Source organism: Felis catus, chromosome X (genome assembly GCF_018350175.1).
Source record: "Felis catus isolate Fca126 chromosome X, F.catus_Fca126_mat1.0, whole genome shotgun sequence".
Lineage (NCBI taxonomy): Eukaryota > Metazoa > Chordata > Mammalia > Carnivora > Felidae > Felis > Felis catus.
In genome coordinates, this window is record NC_058386.1 from 119,872,047 (window position 1) to 119,887,205 (window position 15,159).

Genomic DNA, 15,159 nt, shown 5'->3' on the forward strand with positions numbered 1-15,159 from the left:
TTACAACAACCCTCCCAAAGTTATATAGGCAATGTAATTAATCTTCTAATTGATAAAGAAATTGAATATGTAGTTTAAGAAAGTCCTGAAGGAAAAATATCCAGGCCCATGTGATTTCACTGGAAAATTCTACCAAATGTTTAAACAGCCAATTTACTGATTTGAATGCATTTTATTTCTTGTTGTCTAATTAGTGAGGCTTTGACTTCCAGTACTATGTTAAATAGTAACGGTGAGAGTGCACATCCCTGTCTTGTTCCTGACCGTAGGGGAAAGGCTCTCAGTTTTTCTCCATTGAGGATGATATTAGCTGTGGGTCTTTCATATATGGCCTTTACAATGTTGAGGTATGTTCCATCCATCCTACTTTGTTGAGGGTTTTTATCAAGAATGGATACCTATATTTTGTCAAATGCTTTTTCTGCATCCATTGAGAGGATCATATAGTTCTTATCCTTTCTTTTATTAAAATGTGGTGTATCACTAGCAACAATGAAGAAGTCAAACTTCTACTATTTGCAGATGACATGATACTTTATGTAGAAAACCCAAAAGGCTCCGCCAAAAAAAAATTGCTAGAACTGATACATGAATTCAGTAAAGTCACAGGCTATAAAATCAATGTGCAGAAATCTGTTGACTTTCCATACACCAATAACAAAGCAGCAGAAAAAGAAATCAAGGAATCAATCTCATTTGCAATTGCACCAAAAGTAATAAGATATCAAGGAATGAACCTAACTAGAGAGGTAAAGCATCTATACTCTAAAAACCATAGAACACTTAAGAAATTGAAGATGATACAAAGAAATGGAAAAGTATTCCATGTTCAAGGGTTGGAAGAACAGCATTGTGAAAATGGCTACACTACCCGAAGCAATCTACACATTTAATGCAATTCCTATCAAAGTACCTCAAGTTCCAAAGAGAAGACGAAGACTCCCTATCAACCCAGGTCCAAAGACAGAGGCAGGGTAAGATGCACTAGTAACCCAGCTCTTAGTGCTATAGTCATGACTGCCTGGAACATGGCAGGAGGATGGTGCTGGTCACTAGTTGCTACAGCCAGAGTCTTCTCTGACAGAATATATTTGGTAAATAAAGTTGTATGCAATTACTGATGATTCTGTAATCACACCCACGTGCCTGGAAAATATCCCCAAAGACAAAAGACCAGTGAGCGCTGAGAATGGGAATATTTAGTGGACTGAGTAGGGTAACCTTGCCCAACGGCAACAGAAACATGGGAACGTCTTTGTCTCATTTCTGCCATAAGGTTGTCTCCACTGCAGAACCATTAACTGGGCGAGACGGAAGTATCGCCTGGTCTGCCCGGAGAAAAATGGCCCCAGTCCTTTGGCAAACAAGGACTCAGCCCTTACCTTGTGGCAAGCACTCTTCTGGGCGATGGAAACAACAAAAATGACTGCCAAATAATTGTCTAATTAAAGGGAAACAGAATCCTTCACAGCCCCTTGAATTTCACCAAAACCCTTAGAATTCTTTAAAACTGCCATCATACATAGGGGTGCCTGGCCGGCTCAGGTGGTGGAGTGCATGACTCTTGACCGTGGGGTTGAGCCCCACCCCACGCAGGGTGTAGAGATTACTTAAAAATAAAATCTTAAAAAAAAAAACAAACTATCCTACCAATTTCAGAAGTGTGGTAATGCCCCTGTCCTACCCCTATTCCTTTGGTTCTCTTAATCTAGCCGAGTCAGGATGGCATTTTGAAAAGTAGGGTTTATTCAGAATTAAGGGAGGACACAGAGGAAGTACATAAGACTAAGTGAGAAAGCAACAACTTGCCAACCTTGCCAAATCCCAGTTTCTATTCCAAAGGCAGTCACATTGCTAGGGACTGCAACGACTTCCCAGCATCTGACCTTTAGGCTCCCTACTTTCTCACCTGCCTGCCCTCTTATTCACTACTCCCGGAGCATCAGCCAGCTGATCACATGGCCATTCCCTCAGAGAAATACAAGGAAACCATGTTTCAACATGACTTGGTTTTAGTCTCCAGATGAAGAACCTACTTTTTCCAGAGGCAAATGACAAGACTGTGATGATTGGTAATAAAAAATTCACTATTATTAATTTTATTTCCTAGCTAGAACATTCAGTCCTAAAATTTGTATGCAGCCACAAAAGACCCTGAGTAGTCAAAGCAATTCTGAAAAAGAAAAACTGGAGGAATCCTGATTCCGGATTTCAAGCTCTATTACAAAGCCGTAGTCTTCAAGACAGTATGGTACCAGCACAAAAACAGACACATAGATCAATGGAGCAGAATAGAAAACCCAGAAATGGACCCACAACTATATGGCCAACTAATCTTCAACAAAGCAGGAAAGAATATCCAATGGAGAAAAGACAGTCTCTTCAATAAATGTTGGTAGGAAAACTGGATGGTGACATGCAGAAGAATGAAACAGGATAACTTTCTTACATTGTACACAAAAATAAATTCAAAATGGGTGAAAGACCTAAATGTGAGACAGGAAACCATCAAAATCCTAGAGGATAACACAGGCTGAAAGCTCTTTGACCTTGACCAGAGAAACTTTTTATTAGACATGTAAGTGAAGGCAAGGGAAACAAAAGCAAACATGAACTATTGGGACTTCATCAAGATAAAAATAAAAAACAAACAAACTTAAGCACAGTGAAGGTAATAACCAACAAAACTAAAAGTCTATGGAATAGAAGATATTTGCAAGTGATTTATCTGATAAAGTGTTAGTATCCAAAATCTATAAAGAACTTATCAAACTCAACACCCAAAAAACATAACCCAGTTAAGAAATGGACAGAAGGCATGGATAGACACTTTTCCAAAGACGACATCCAGATGGCTAACAGGCACATGAAAAGATGCTCAATATCCGTCATCATCAGGTAAATACAAATCAAAATCACACTGAGATACTACCTCACACCTGTCAGAATGTCTAAAATTAATGACACAAGAAACAACTGATGTTGGCAAGGATGTAGAGAAAGGGAAATCCTTTTGCACTGTTGGTGGGAATGCAAACTGGTGCAGCCACTCTCGAGAACATTATGGAGGTTCCTCACAAAACCCAAAATAGAACTACCCTATGATCCAGCAATTGCACTATTAGGTATTTGCCCAAAGGATACAAAACTATGGATTCAAAAGTGTAGATGCACCCAATGTTTATAGCATTATCAGCAATAGCCAAACTATGCAGAGAGCCCAAATGTCTATCGACTGATGAATGGATAAAGAAGATGTGGTGTATATATACAATGGAATAGTCCTCTGACATAAAAAGATGAAATCTTGCCATTTGCAACGATGTGGATGGAGCTAGAATGTATTATGCTAAGTGAAATGAGTCCATCAGAAAGTCAAGTACCATATTATTCCATTCATATGTGGAATTTAAGAACCAAAACAGATGAACATGTGGGAAATGGGGGGAAGAGAAGAGAGGAAAACAAACCATAGAAGATTCTTAATGATAGAGAATTAACTATGAGTTGATAGAGGGAAGTAGGTGAGGGATGGGCTAGATGAGTGATGGGTACTAAGGAGGGTACTTGTGATCAGCACTGGATGTTGTATGTGAGTGATGAGTCACTAAATTCTCCTGAAACCAATATTGCTCCGTGGGTTAACTAAAATTTAAATAAAAAATAAAAAGCCAATTTACATTCTCTACCACAAAATCCAAGAGGATGGGGCATTTTATATCTCATTTCATGAATCCAGTATTACCCTAATAACAAAACCAGAGTAGAAGAATAAAGTGGAAAGAATCACCCTACTTGGTATTAAGGCTTACCGTATAGCCACTATAATGAACACAGTATAGTGTTTGCTGAGGGATGGACGCATAGATCAATACAATAGAATACAGAGCCCAGAAATAGACCCAAACCAATATACCCATCTATTTTTTGATAAAGGTGTAAAAGTATATCAATGGAGGAGGAATAGCCTTTTTAACAAATGGTCCTGGAGCAATTAGACATCCATAGTAAAACAACTGAACCTTGGCCTAAATCTCATACCTTATGCAAAACAAATGTAAAATGAATTACAGATACATATGTAAAATTATAACATTTTGGAGGTGTTATTCCGCACTGAAGGCCAGGTGAAAAGTTCTTAGCCCTGACACCAAAAGCATGATCCATGAAAAGAAAAAGTTGATACATTGGACCTCATCAAAATTAACAACTTGTGCTCTCTGGATAATGAAAGACAGGCTACAGACTGGGAAAAAATGTAAACCACATAACTGATGAAAGACATGTCTAAAATATACAAAGAGCTCTTGGAATTCAACAGAATAAAAAAATCAGAAAAAGGAGCTACAGGTGTGGCTTAGGATAAGCAGGTACGATGGACCTGTATGACTCCTTTATTCCTGGGGTTGCCATATAGTTGCTGAAAATGACATAGTGAGAAACTAAACTGAGGAACTCCTAAGAAAAAGAATGCAAGAACTGGAAAGGGAGATACAATGACTTAAATAGGATCCAGCCAACAACAACAAGAACTCAAACATTAGAGAAAATTCTTCAGGAGCTGGAAAAGCCAACTGTGCATTTGATTTCAGTGCTAATGGCCAAAGTCATGGAGCCCTAAGGCTAGCCTATCTAGGCTAGGGATGCTAGGGCTTTGCCCGTCAAGAAAACACAAACAATATTATTGAAGAGAAACTGAGGCACTGAGACTTGACAATGAGAAAGCAGACATTCACTCTCACTGATGTGGATAAACAGACAAGGGACTTAAGTGCCTTTAGACAATTAATTTCTCTTAACCTTTGCTCTCACTTTCCAAGGATTCAGAGGATTTTAACTTGAAGAAGTCAAAACTGCTAAAAAATCCATTATATCCACATTTTCCATCAGGTGTTCCCTTGAGGCATTCATATACTGGCTTGGGCTTCTGTAAAACCCAGCTTCAGTGCTAGGTTCAGCTGTTTGAGAAGACTTACTGCTCCTTTCCCTCTTATTCTGATTGAGATATTATAGTCATGAATTCTGTGGCTCAGACTATGATGGCACATATCGTTTCAGAAATCATATGGACTTTTTTGTCTGCTCAAGGACAGCTAGTAGGCCAGAGCTTGGATGAGGGGAGATGGCAAGAACCTTTCTGGTTATGTCAGTTTGCAGTGATTGACCAGAGATTCCTTTGTCATTAAGTCTGTTGTATGATGGTTTTCTCCTCTCTGATTGGCGAAGGAATGGAGAAGCCTGTGATTATTGATAAGCTGCTGAACATAGGTGAAAAATCCCCAGAAACCTCAGTACAGAATGGGTGTAGAGTTTTCTCTAGTCTTAAATGATTTTAAGTTTGAAAATATCAAGTGGATCTATGACTGGGAGGGTCAGGAGTTCAGTGTCACCCACCTATAGCAATCTAGGCTAAAGGTAATGTTAAAACTCACATGTTGTATTGTCTTCTGCAAGGACTGGATTGTGTTGCAGTACCCAAAAGGATATTTGCAGATTCAAAGCTGGGTGGATTGATATAATGGAGAAATATTAGGCCCTCTGTCATAGATCAGACCAGTGCCTTTGTAATAGGAGTGAAAATTCATACATAAGTCCCTAATAGATTATCATAAATGTCAAGGATAGGAATCTCAATCCAGCATTTTATAACTAGGGATGCATTGTACATCCACATTTATTTCATTGGGAAAAAACAAAAGCCAAAAGGAACTGTAATAATACACTGGAGGAAGAAAATACTATCTTGGAGAGACCAACAAAGAGGCTCTGTGTGGATACAGAAATTAAAAGCAGCATTTAACCATAGAGAACTCCCCAGGATCTAGGAGGCAACCACAGGCTAGTGGTAGGTGGATAGAAAGGAAATATAAACAAAATATTTACTGTAAGAAGTCCTAGAAACTCAGATGATCAACTCTATGGAAACAAAAAGGCATAAACTCCTAAAAAGGACGTTCTTGTTGCTTAAATGAGAAAGAGTTCAAGCATTTTCTTATCACTGTCCAAAAAGATTTAAGTAAAAGAAGCCAAAAGCAATTGTAAAATGGAGATATATTTATGTATACTTGGGAATATGTGACTTGTGTTCAAATTCATTAAAGCTTGATCATGCAAGTGTCAAAAAAAGAAGGAAATGGGCTACAGACATGAATAGAAATTTCATCAAAGAAGATACGCAGATGGCAAATGAACACATAAAAAGATGTTCAACATTAACCATTAGTGAAATGCAAATGAAAACTTCAATGAGGTCTCACCACACAGGCACCAGAATGACTTAAAATTTTTTTGTTTAATGGTAACACCACATGCTGGTGAGAATGTAGAGAAACTGTGTCATTCAGAGATTGCTGGTGGGAATATAAAATGGTACAGCCACTCTGGAAAAAACAAACAAAAAAAAGTATTGGTTACAAAACTAGGCTTGCCGTTACCACATGACCCAGGAGTTTCTCTTGGACATTTATCCCTGAAAAATGAAAACTTTAAGTTCACAGAAAAATCTATGCAGAAATTATTGTGTCAACTTATTTGTAATGAGTCCAGACATCAGAACCGAAATGTCCTTCAATAAATGAGTGGTGTAACGAACTCTGGTGCATTCACACTTACAATATTACTCAGCAATAAAAAAAAAAAACACACAAAAAACATTGATATATACAGTGACTTGAATGGATCTCGGGATTTGTGCTGAATGTGAAAGCCGATCACAAAATGTTATATATTGAATGATTTAATTTATGTAACATACTTGTAATGGCAAGATTATGGAGTTGAAGAGCAAATTACTGGCTTCCAGGGGTGAGGGAGGGAGGTGGCCGTAGCTGTAAATTAATAGCAAGAGGGATCCTTCTGATGGAATGTTTCTGTATCTTGACTATAGTGGTAGACACAGGTAATAAAACTGCACAAAGTGAGACATACACACAAACTATGCATGTATAACTGGTGAAATTGGAATAAGGTAAATAGATCATAGCAGTTTCACTTCCCTGATTTTGATATCATAGTATAGACATGCAAGATGTTACCATTGGGGAACAAAGTTAAGGGTATAAGGCATCTTTCTGTTTCTTACAACTGCATGTAGATTCACATTGATCTCAAAATTAAAAAAAACCATGAAACTAAAGCAACTTTGGATTATCCTTTAAATGCTCCTAAATTTTTAAGAAAACAATCATAACCTAAAAATGTAATATTGATGTACACAAGAACACTGATGGTTCTCATAATAATGCTGAAGTGAGGGGCGCCTGGGTGGCGCAGTCGGTTAAGCGCCCGACTTCAGCCAGGTCACGATCTCGCGGTCCGGGAGTTCGAGCCCCGCGTCGGGCTCTGGGCTGATGGCTCAGAGCCTGGAGCCTGTTTCTGATTCTGTGTCTCCCTCTGTCTCTGCCCCTCCCCCGTTCATACTCTGTCTCTCTCTGTCCCAAAAAATAAATAAACGTTAAAAAAAAAAATTTAAAAAAAAAAAATTTAAAATAATGCTGAAGTGAAAGAAGCTGGATAAAAATGAGTATGGTTTACATTTTGTAGCATTTTATACTAATGGAATCCATACAATCCATAAAGATAGCAAGCAGGCCAGTAGTTGTCTAAGGATGGGGGTACAGGGAGGGGCAGGAGGGAGAAATTACCAAGGACAAGAGGAAACTCACGGGGGTGATGGATATGTTCACTCTTAAATTTATGGGGATGGTTTAGCAGTGTATACGTGTGACCAAACTCTTCAAGCTGTCACTCTAAGCATGTGCAATTATTATTTGTCAATTACACTTCAATAAAACCATTTACAGTGATATTCTCTTCAGGAAAAAAAAAAACTTTGGAAAGAATAAAGATAAATGATGGTCTCCACTCCAAATATGTTGTTTTAAGATTCTCTGTAGACAGTGCTCCCCTGTATTGCCTGCACTACACACTGCTCTTGGCCTTGGGAGGCCTCTCCTGTACCCTAAGTTTCTTAACATGGGCTAATCAGTGTTGAGTTTGTGGCTTCCAATCACCATTTTTTTGCCCTTTGTGTGTTTTCAGTAACTTATTAGGGTGAGATTTTTGGCCCTTCAGAGGACTTCTAGTTGTTGACATCATTGGGTAAAATGTCACAAACACCTCTGTGAGGTATATGGCCTGGAAATTGTTTCCTTGTTCATTTTGTGGGATGGTACTGCTACCCACACACCTCACCCCTTATAGACCTGGGCAATCTATGCTTTGCCACCATTCCCCCACTCCTTCCCCCTACCTCCCAAAGACAGAAGCACGAAGTCCTTTTTCAGCTTGCCCATTAGGTCAAGTGTTAAGGAGGAAATTATCTTCAGTGTTCAGTCCTGACCCAGTCTTTCCCCCGATGCCGCAGTACCCCATGTTTCTTCCTTTTCCCACAACTGCCTCTTCCCTCCCTTCCCTGCTCCTACCATGAGAAAACTCACAGAAACACACAAATTTCCACAGCAGGTTGATTTTATTTCAGGTACCATCAGTGTACCCTGTTGTGTAAAATTCACAGTATACACAATTGTCCATTTCTCAACCACCAGACCTCTGGAGACTTAGCAGGTATCACTGAAGTCTCTGGCCTTGCTCTGGAGCTACTGGCTGGCCAGATCATCACTTGATGTGGTGGCCTTCTCCACATTCTCTTGGTCTTGGCCTTGGCCTTGGCCTTGGTCTTGGTCTTGGTCTTGGTCTTGGTCTTGCTCACGTTGATTCAATCTCTCATTCAGTCTGTGATAGTGACCGAATAGTATTGTTCCTCTAGCTTTCTTAGGCCTTCTTACAGAGTTGGTGGTTTTGTTCAAGACTTTTTTATTCAAACTCTTTTTAATTGGTCTTTTGACCTTTATGGTTGTCTTCAGGACCTGTAACAACAATGGAGAGAGGTGAAAAGGGCATTAACTTAGGGGGAAAAGATGGGATATTGATGGAAAAGGGGGCTTCATGAGAAGGTATCAGAGATGGGGAAGGAGTTTGTGCCAGGTGAGAAAGGGTAAGATTCTTGGGGGAGGGGAATCAATGAAGAAAATAGGAGCTTGGCCAGGGTCATCTTACCTTGCTACCATCTCTGGACCTGGGTTGATAGGGAGTCGTCATCTTCTCATTGGAACTTGAGGTTTGTTGGTCCATATCTGTATCTGTATCAGGTTGTGGTAGTTTCCTGGTTACCTTACCCATATTGAAGCTTCCTAGTGGTCTACCCCAGGCGTCCTAACCTTCCTACTGTGCATACCTCTTCCCAGGATAATGAGGGGCCACACCCTTGAGTTTTGATTGGTCAGCAAGGCTCTCCCCCAGCCAATGGTGGCCAAGGTATGGCTCAGATGTCACAAAGTACTACTTATGACACTACTCTGTGTTGGAGAAGTTGCTAGAGAGGCCAAAATGTGGTTTCTACATTTCAAAGTGTCATTCCTGACACCTCTGGTTGGGAGGGGGAATGATGAGGAGGCAAAAATGGTTTGGTTAGAGAAAGGGGGCTTTTCTTTAACATCTCTCAAAGAGTTTTCCCAAGCTGAACTGTCACTGCTCCTCATATCCCCATGTTTAATTTTGGTGGTGCAAATAGTAGACAAAGAATCTTTCCTCCAGGTTATTCTCCAAGGTCACCCCACTCAGTGGTTTCTTTTGTTGTGTCCCACCCTTAGCTATTAATTAGTGTTTGGTTATTTTACCTAAAATCCCTCCAAGAGCAGTATGGCTGAATTTAAATATCAGTGGGGATATGAATCATCTTACAAACTAACAAAAACACAGCTCCCATGCTTAAGCTCCATATCTATGGCATTTGGCAGACTGCTGATTTTGATTAAATTATTTTCTGCCAGCTCAGCAACTTACAGGCAGGGATTAGAATTAACTGTCCACCCATGACGGTTGCTTTTATCTTTTATTCTATGTTTAGACTCTGGCAATGTTACCGTCATTGAGTTTTCCAAGGTTCTTTCTCTTATATTTTGCTTATATTTTACTTTATATTTTATCGGTTTTCCTTTCATTCTTCCTAGAGTTCAGCACTCATTTCCTTCCCACCATTAGGCGTCTACTCTGATGTGTTTGAATTATATCCTTGCATATGTTTATACTCTCGTGAAATATATGACCTTGTTAAATGTGTGTGTTTGAATGCATAGTATTGTGCTGTAGACCTTGTTGTTTCTTACCTTATACACTCAACACGATGCTCTTAAGTTCAAATTATATGGCTATACGTCTCTTTAGTTCATTGCTTCACCATACTCCATTAGCATGCATGCACCAAGTTTTGCCTGTCCATCATTTCCCCCTTTAAGGAACACCTGTTTTGGCTCTCCCCTCCACTGCCACAAACAATGCTGTGATGAACATCCTCAACCATGTCCCCTTATGGAATTCTGCATATAATTCTCTGGAATATATACTCAAGGATAGAATTTCTAGGTCCTAGATACATATGATTCTTAGTCCATTTGAGTGGCTTAAACAACAAACACTTAATTCTTCCAGTTCTGGGGGCTGGAAGTCCAAGATGAAGATGGCAGCATGGTCAGGTTCTGGATGAAGACCCTCTTCTTATGTTCTTACATGGCCCTCCTTGGTCGCTAAGAAAGAGCTATCTTCTGTCCCTCTTTTTAAATAATGGCATTAAATACATTATTAGGTCCCATTCTCGTGACCTATTCTAGCCCCAATAACTTCCCAAGAGCCCCACCTCCAAATACTATCACATTTGATATTAGCTTCAACATATGAATTTTAGAGGGACACAAACATTCAGTGTATAAGCAATAATTTTGCTAAATGTTGCTAGATTGCTTTCTGAAACATACCAATCTACGTGCCCAATAGAACGATATTATTACCTGTTTCCCTACACACTCACTAATAATTGGTATGGAAGGGAACTTCTGCTATGACTCCCAGTGATCCCAGCCTTCTGATGTTCACACTTTTGTGTAATCCATTCCCCTTGAGTGTAAGATCTATCTAGTGACATACTTCTAATGAATAGAATCCATAGAATCCAGCAAGAGAAATGGGATATTATTAACATGATGGGGTTTCCTCTAATTAGAACTCTTTTTTTGATGGCAATCTCTCTTGCCTTCTCGTTTTCTCATTCTGATGAAAGCATATCATGAGATAATCATTGAAGAGGCTCACATCTCAAGGAGCATCTCCTAAGGAACTAAGCCCTCAGTGCAAAAAATCACAAGGACCTGAATCCTACCAACAACCACATTAGTGAACTGGGAAGAGGGTCCTTTCCAATTGAGACTTGAGATGACGTAGCCTTATGAGAGACCCAGGATGAAAGGACTCAGTTAAGCTACACCCAGGTTGTTGACCCATGGAAAATCTGGCATAATAGATCATATTTTTTTAAGCATTACATTTCAGGGTAACTTTTTTACATAGCAAATGATAAGTTATACTTAGTATTACCCAACTTTTAACTTCTAAAGAAATCTAGTAAAAAAAAACACACAACCTCCTTTTACTTCTGTGATTACTAGTGATGCAGATATTCACATTTTCTATTTTAAAAATTGGTTTTTGGTTACTAATATTTCTCATTATTGGATTTCTTGTCTTTTTCCTGTTGATTTCATCATTACTTTGTAATTTTGGCTTTCAATTCCTTGTTAGTGAACCCTGTCTTTGATATACTTTGAACATAAATCCTTGCTGTTTATCCAGTTTTGTTTTTTTCTCAACATGGTTTTCAGCCATAAAAAACAGAATGTTGCCTTTTGCAATGACATGGATGGAGCTACAGAGTATAATGCTAAGTGAAATAAGTCAGAGAAAGTCAAATACCATATGATTTCACTCATGTGAAACTTAAATGAGCAAAGGGGAAGAGAGAAAGAGAGAAACCAAAAAGCAGACTTTTTTAAATGTTTATTTTTGAGAAGGGGGGGAGGGGCAGAGAGGGAGACAGAGGATCCAAAGTGGGCTCTGCACTGACAGCAGAGAGCCAGATGCGGGGCTTGAACTCACAATCTGTGAGATCATGACCTGAGCTGAAGTTGAAAGCTTAACCCAGTGAGCCACCCAGGCGTCTCCAAGAAACAGTCTTAACTATAGAGAACAAACTCATGGTTACCAGAGGGGAGGTGAGTGGGGGGGTGGGTAAAATAGGTAATTGGGATTGAGGAGGGCACTTGTGATGAGCACTGGGTGTTGTATGGAAGTGTTTTTGTTTTGTTTTGTTTTGTTTTTAAACAATGGCTTTATTTGCATTTGATCATTTAAAAGTATGAACATGTTTTCCTTTATTGTTTATATTTTTTATTAGTTGTGATTTCTTTTCTGCAAGTGGTTGGTCTATAGCTTGTTATCTTTTTTAATTTATTTTTTATTTTTTTATTTTTTTTAATATGAAATTTATTGTCAAATTGGTTTCCATACAAGACCCAGCGCTCATCCCAACAGGTGCCCTCCTCAATGCCCATCGCCAACCCCCCCCCAATATCAACCCTCAGTTTTAATGTTTATTTATTTGGAGTGAGAGGAAGTGAGAGCATGAGTAGGGGAGGGGGAGAGAGAGCAAGAGAGAATCCCAAGCAGGCCCAACGCTCAGTGTGGAGCCCAATTCTCAGCTCCGTCTCATGACTCTGAGATCATGACCTGAGCCAAAATCGAGTTGGGCGCTTAACTGACTGAGCCACCCAGGCGCCCCATGGAAGTGTTGAATCATTATACTGTACACTTGAAACTAATAAAACACTTAAAAAATAAAAATTGTCTGTATCAGATGTTTTTGCTGTACCTATTGAGATGATTGTTTAAATGAAATGTTTTCCTTATTTTATTAGGGTGGAGAATTGCATAGATATATTTTCCTACCTTAAATCCGTCTTACGTTCCCAAGGCAAACCCTATTTGACTATGATACATCCTTATCCTTATATAATTTTGTATCTATGTTTATAAGGAAATCCCCCTTTACATTTTATTTCATGGTCTGTTCTTAGTTTTGAATCCAAAGTTCTACTAGTCTTATAAAATGGTACAGTTTGGTAAGGTTTCTCTCATCTTCAATTTTCTGTCACAACTTGTATGAGAGGGAATTGTCTGTTCCTTGAACATTTTGTAAAATGTATAAAGCCATCTAAATCTAGGGTTTTACTGTATGTGGGGCAGTAGGTGAGGGGAGTCTGATTATCACTTTTATTTCTTTAATAGTGATGTGCATTTGAATTTGTAAGAGGGCTAATTAATAGTACCCATTTCTTCCCTTTTAGAATTAAGAACCTATTGAAAGAGAGATCCAGATAAAGGTGACTGCAAGTTGTGACTTTAGGTCTCTAGCCAAATGGATTTGCTAATGGCTCACCTTTGAATTCGCCAGACCCTTGACTGCATGGCAGACCAAACTTCAGCTTTCAGCTGGTTGTCCTGTGAAAAGTGGATGGGAGGGGACTGAGTGAAGGATGCCCTGCCACTTACAAATTTACTAACTAAATCTCTGCCTCTTCCTGGGGAGAAGTGAGTGAGGTGGTGGCAAGACGGTTAAAGGTGTTAACAAGTGCACCAGAACAAAGAAGAGTCTCTCAACCTCTTGGCCTTATGGGTGTTTTCTGCAAAATTTAGCCATTTATACTGTTTCCCCCGACAATATGTTCATTTCTTCTTGAGCTTCCGGTTTATGGGCAAGCACTTACTCGTACATAATACCGTTTCATCACACTTTATTTTATTTGTTTACTTATTTTCAATATAATTTGTTGTCAAGTTGGCTAACATACAGTGTGGACAGTGTGTTCTTGGTCTTGGGAGTAGATTCCCGTGGTTCATCGCTTCCATACAACACCCGGTGCTCATCCCAACAAGAGGGGAAATCGGGTGTTTCATTACTTTTTTAATTGCTGTGGTAGTTTTCCTTGTTCATATTTTGAGTGTTAGTTTTTTTTCTTCATGTCTCACTTGTGATTTATCAGTCTTTTTAGGTAATCGTTTCTTGATGTTGTAATGGTTCTTTTGGTCTACATTTCTTGGTCTTTATGTCTATTTCCTTCCTTCCGGTTTCTTTTGCATTTACTCTGTTACCTTTTCTTCCAGCTTGTTGAGCTGGACACATAGCTCATCAGTCCTCAGTATTTTTTTTGATTTCTGATAAAAATATTTTAGCAAATCTTCTAGTGTTAAGTAATGTTAGGAATATCTCATAATTTTTGAATTATTTCCTCTTTAATCCAATCATTATCTACTATGATCTTAGTTTCTAAGCATGTTAAATTTTTAAGCTATTCTTAAAAAATTTATTTCTACTTTATTGTATTCAAAGGACATAGTCTATACGATAATGACTCATTAAAGTTTTTAAGGCTTTCTTTTTTTTTAAAGTTTACTTATTTTGAGGGAGAGAGAGAGTGAGAGCTAGGAGGAGCAGAGAAAGAGGGAGAGAGAGATAGAATACCAAGCAGGCTCCGCACTGTCTGTGCAAAGCCCGACACAGGTCTCGAACTCATGAACCATGAGATCAGGACCTGAGCTGAAATCAAGAGGTGGAGGCTTACCTGACTGAGCCACCCAGGCGCCCCAAGGCTTTCTTTGTGAACTCGCATGTTGTCAATTGTTGAGACTATTCCTTGATTGAAATAATGTGTGTTATTGTTGAAAATAATGTGTGTTATTGATTCTATTATTGAGATCCTCCTTCTCTCCTTTTTTTTTTTTTTGGCCCCTTCTCTCTTGGTTTCTAGTTGCCTGGTATAACAATTTCCATCCCTTCATTTTCACCCACCATACTTCTGATGAGGGCCTCACTTTGTTAGCACCTTACCCACTGATTACCTAGTGGGACAGATGCCTGACTTAGCCATATCTCCATGTGATGGCCCTAGGCAGAGCTTTCTCTGCAAAGCCCCAAAACATCTATGAGCATTACAAAAGGATGTAGGTCCCTGGACCCTAGTAGGTGTCAGAAAAGTCCCCCTACATTTGTACTTTTGAGGAGAAGAAATGAAACGTTTGAGACTTCCCCTAGCTGGGAAATTTTAAATCAGTGCCTTTTGATCTTTCACATCTTTACCTTCATTGTTAACATGTGAGCTTTTAGTGAAAAGAAGGTATAGGATTTGTTCTCCATTCAAGCAGTGGACATATAACAGGAGCTCAGTAGGTGCTTGAATGAGTAAGTGAATGACCACATAGATGCGTGGAAAAGTG

At 39.1% G+C, this 15,159-nt stretch overlaps 1 protein-coding gene and 1 pseudogene across 1 annotated transcript; one reads left to right on the forward strand and one right to left on the reverse strand.

The window, feature by feature from the left end:
- Positions 1 to 1,189: 1,189 nt before the first annotated feature.
- LOC101091769 lies at positions 1,190 to 5,800 on the forward strand (annotated as a pseudogene).
- Positions 5,801 to 8,457: 2,657 nt separating this feature from the next.
- LOC102901550 (uncharacterized protein CXorf51A) lies at positions 8,458 to 9,253 on the reverse strand. Its single transcript, XM_006944067.4, has 2 exons — positions 9,058 to 9,253; positions 8,458 to 8,867 (listed from the first exon to the last, which is right to left on the reverse strand). The coding sequence occupies exons 1-2, from the start codon at positions 9,178 to 9,180 to the stop codon at positions 8,598 to 8,600; spliced, it is 393 nt and encodes a 130-aa protein (XP_006944129.1). The 5' UTR covers positions 9,181 to 9,253; the 3' UTR covers positions 8,458 to 8,597.
- Between the last annotated feature and the right edge of the window lie 5,906 nt (positions 9,254 to 15,159).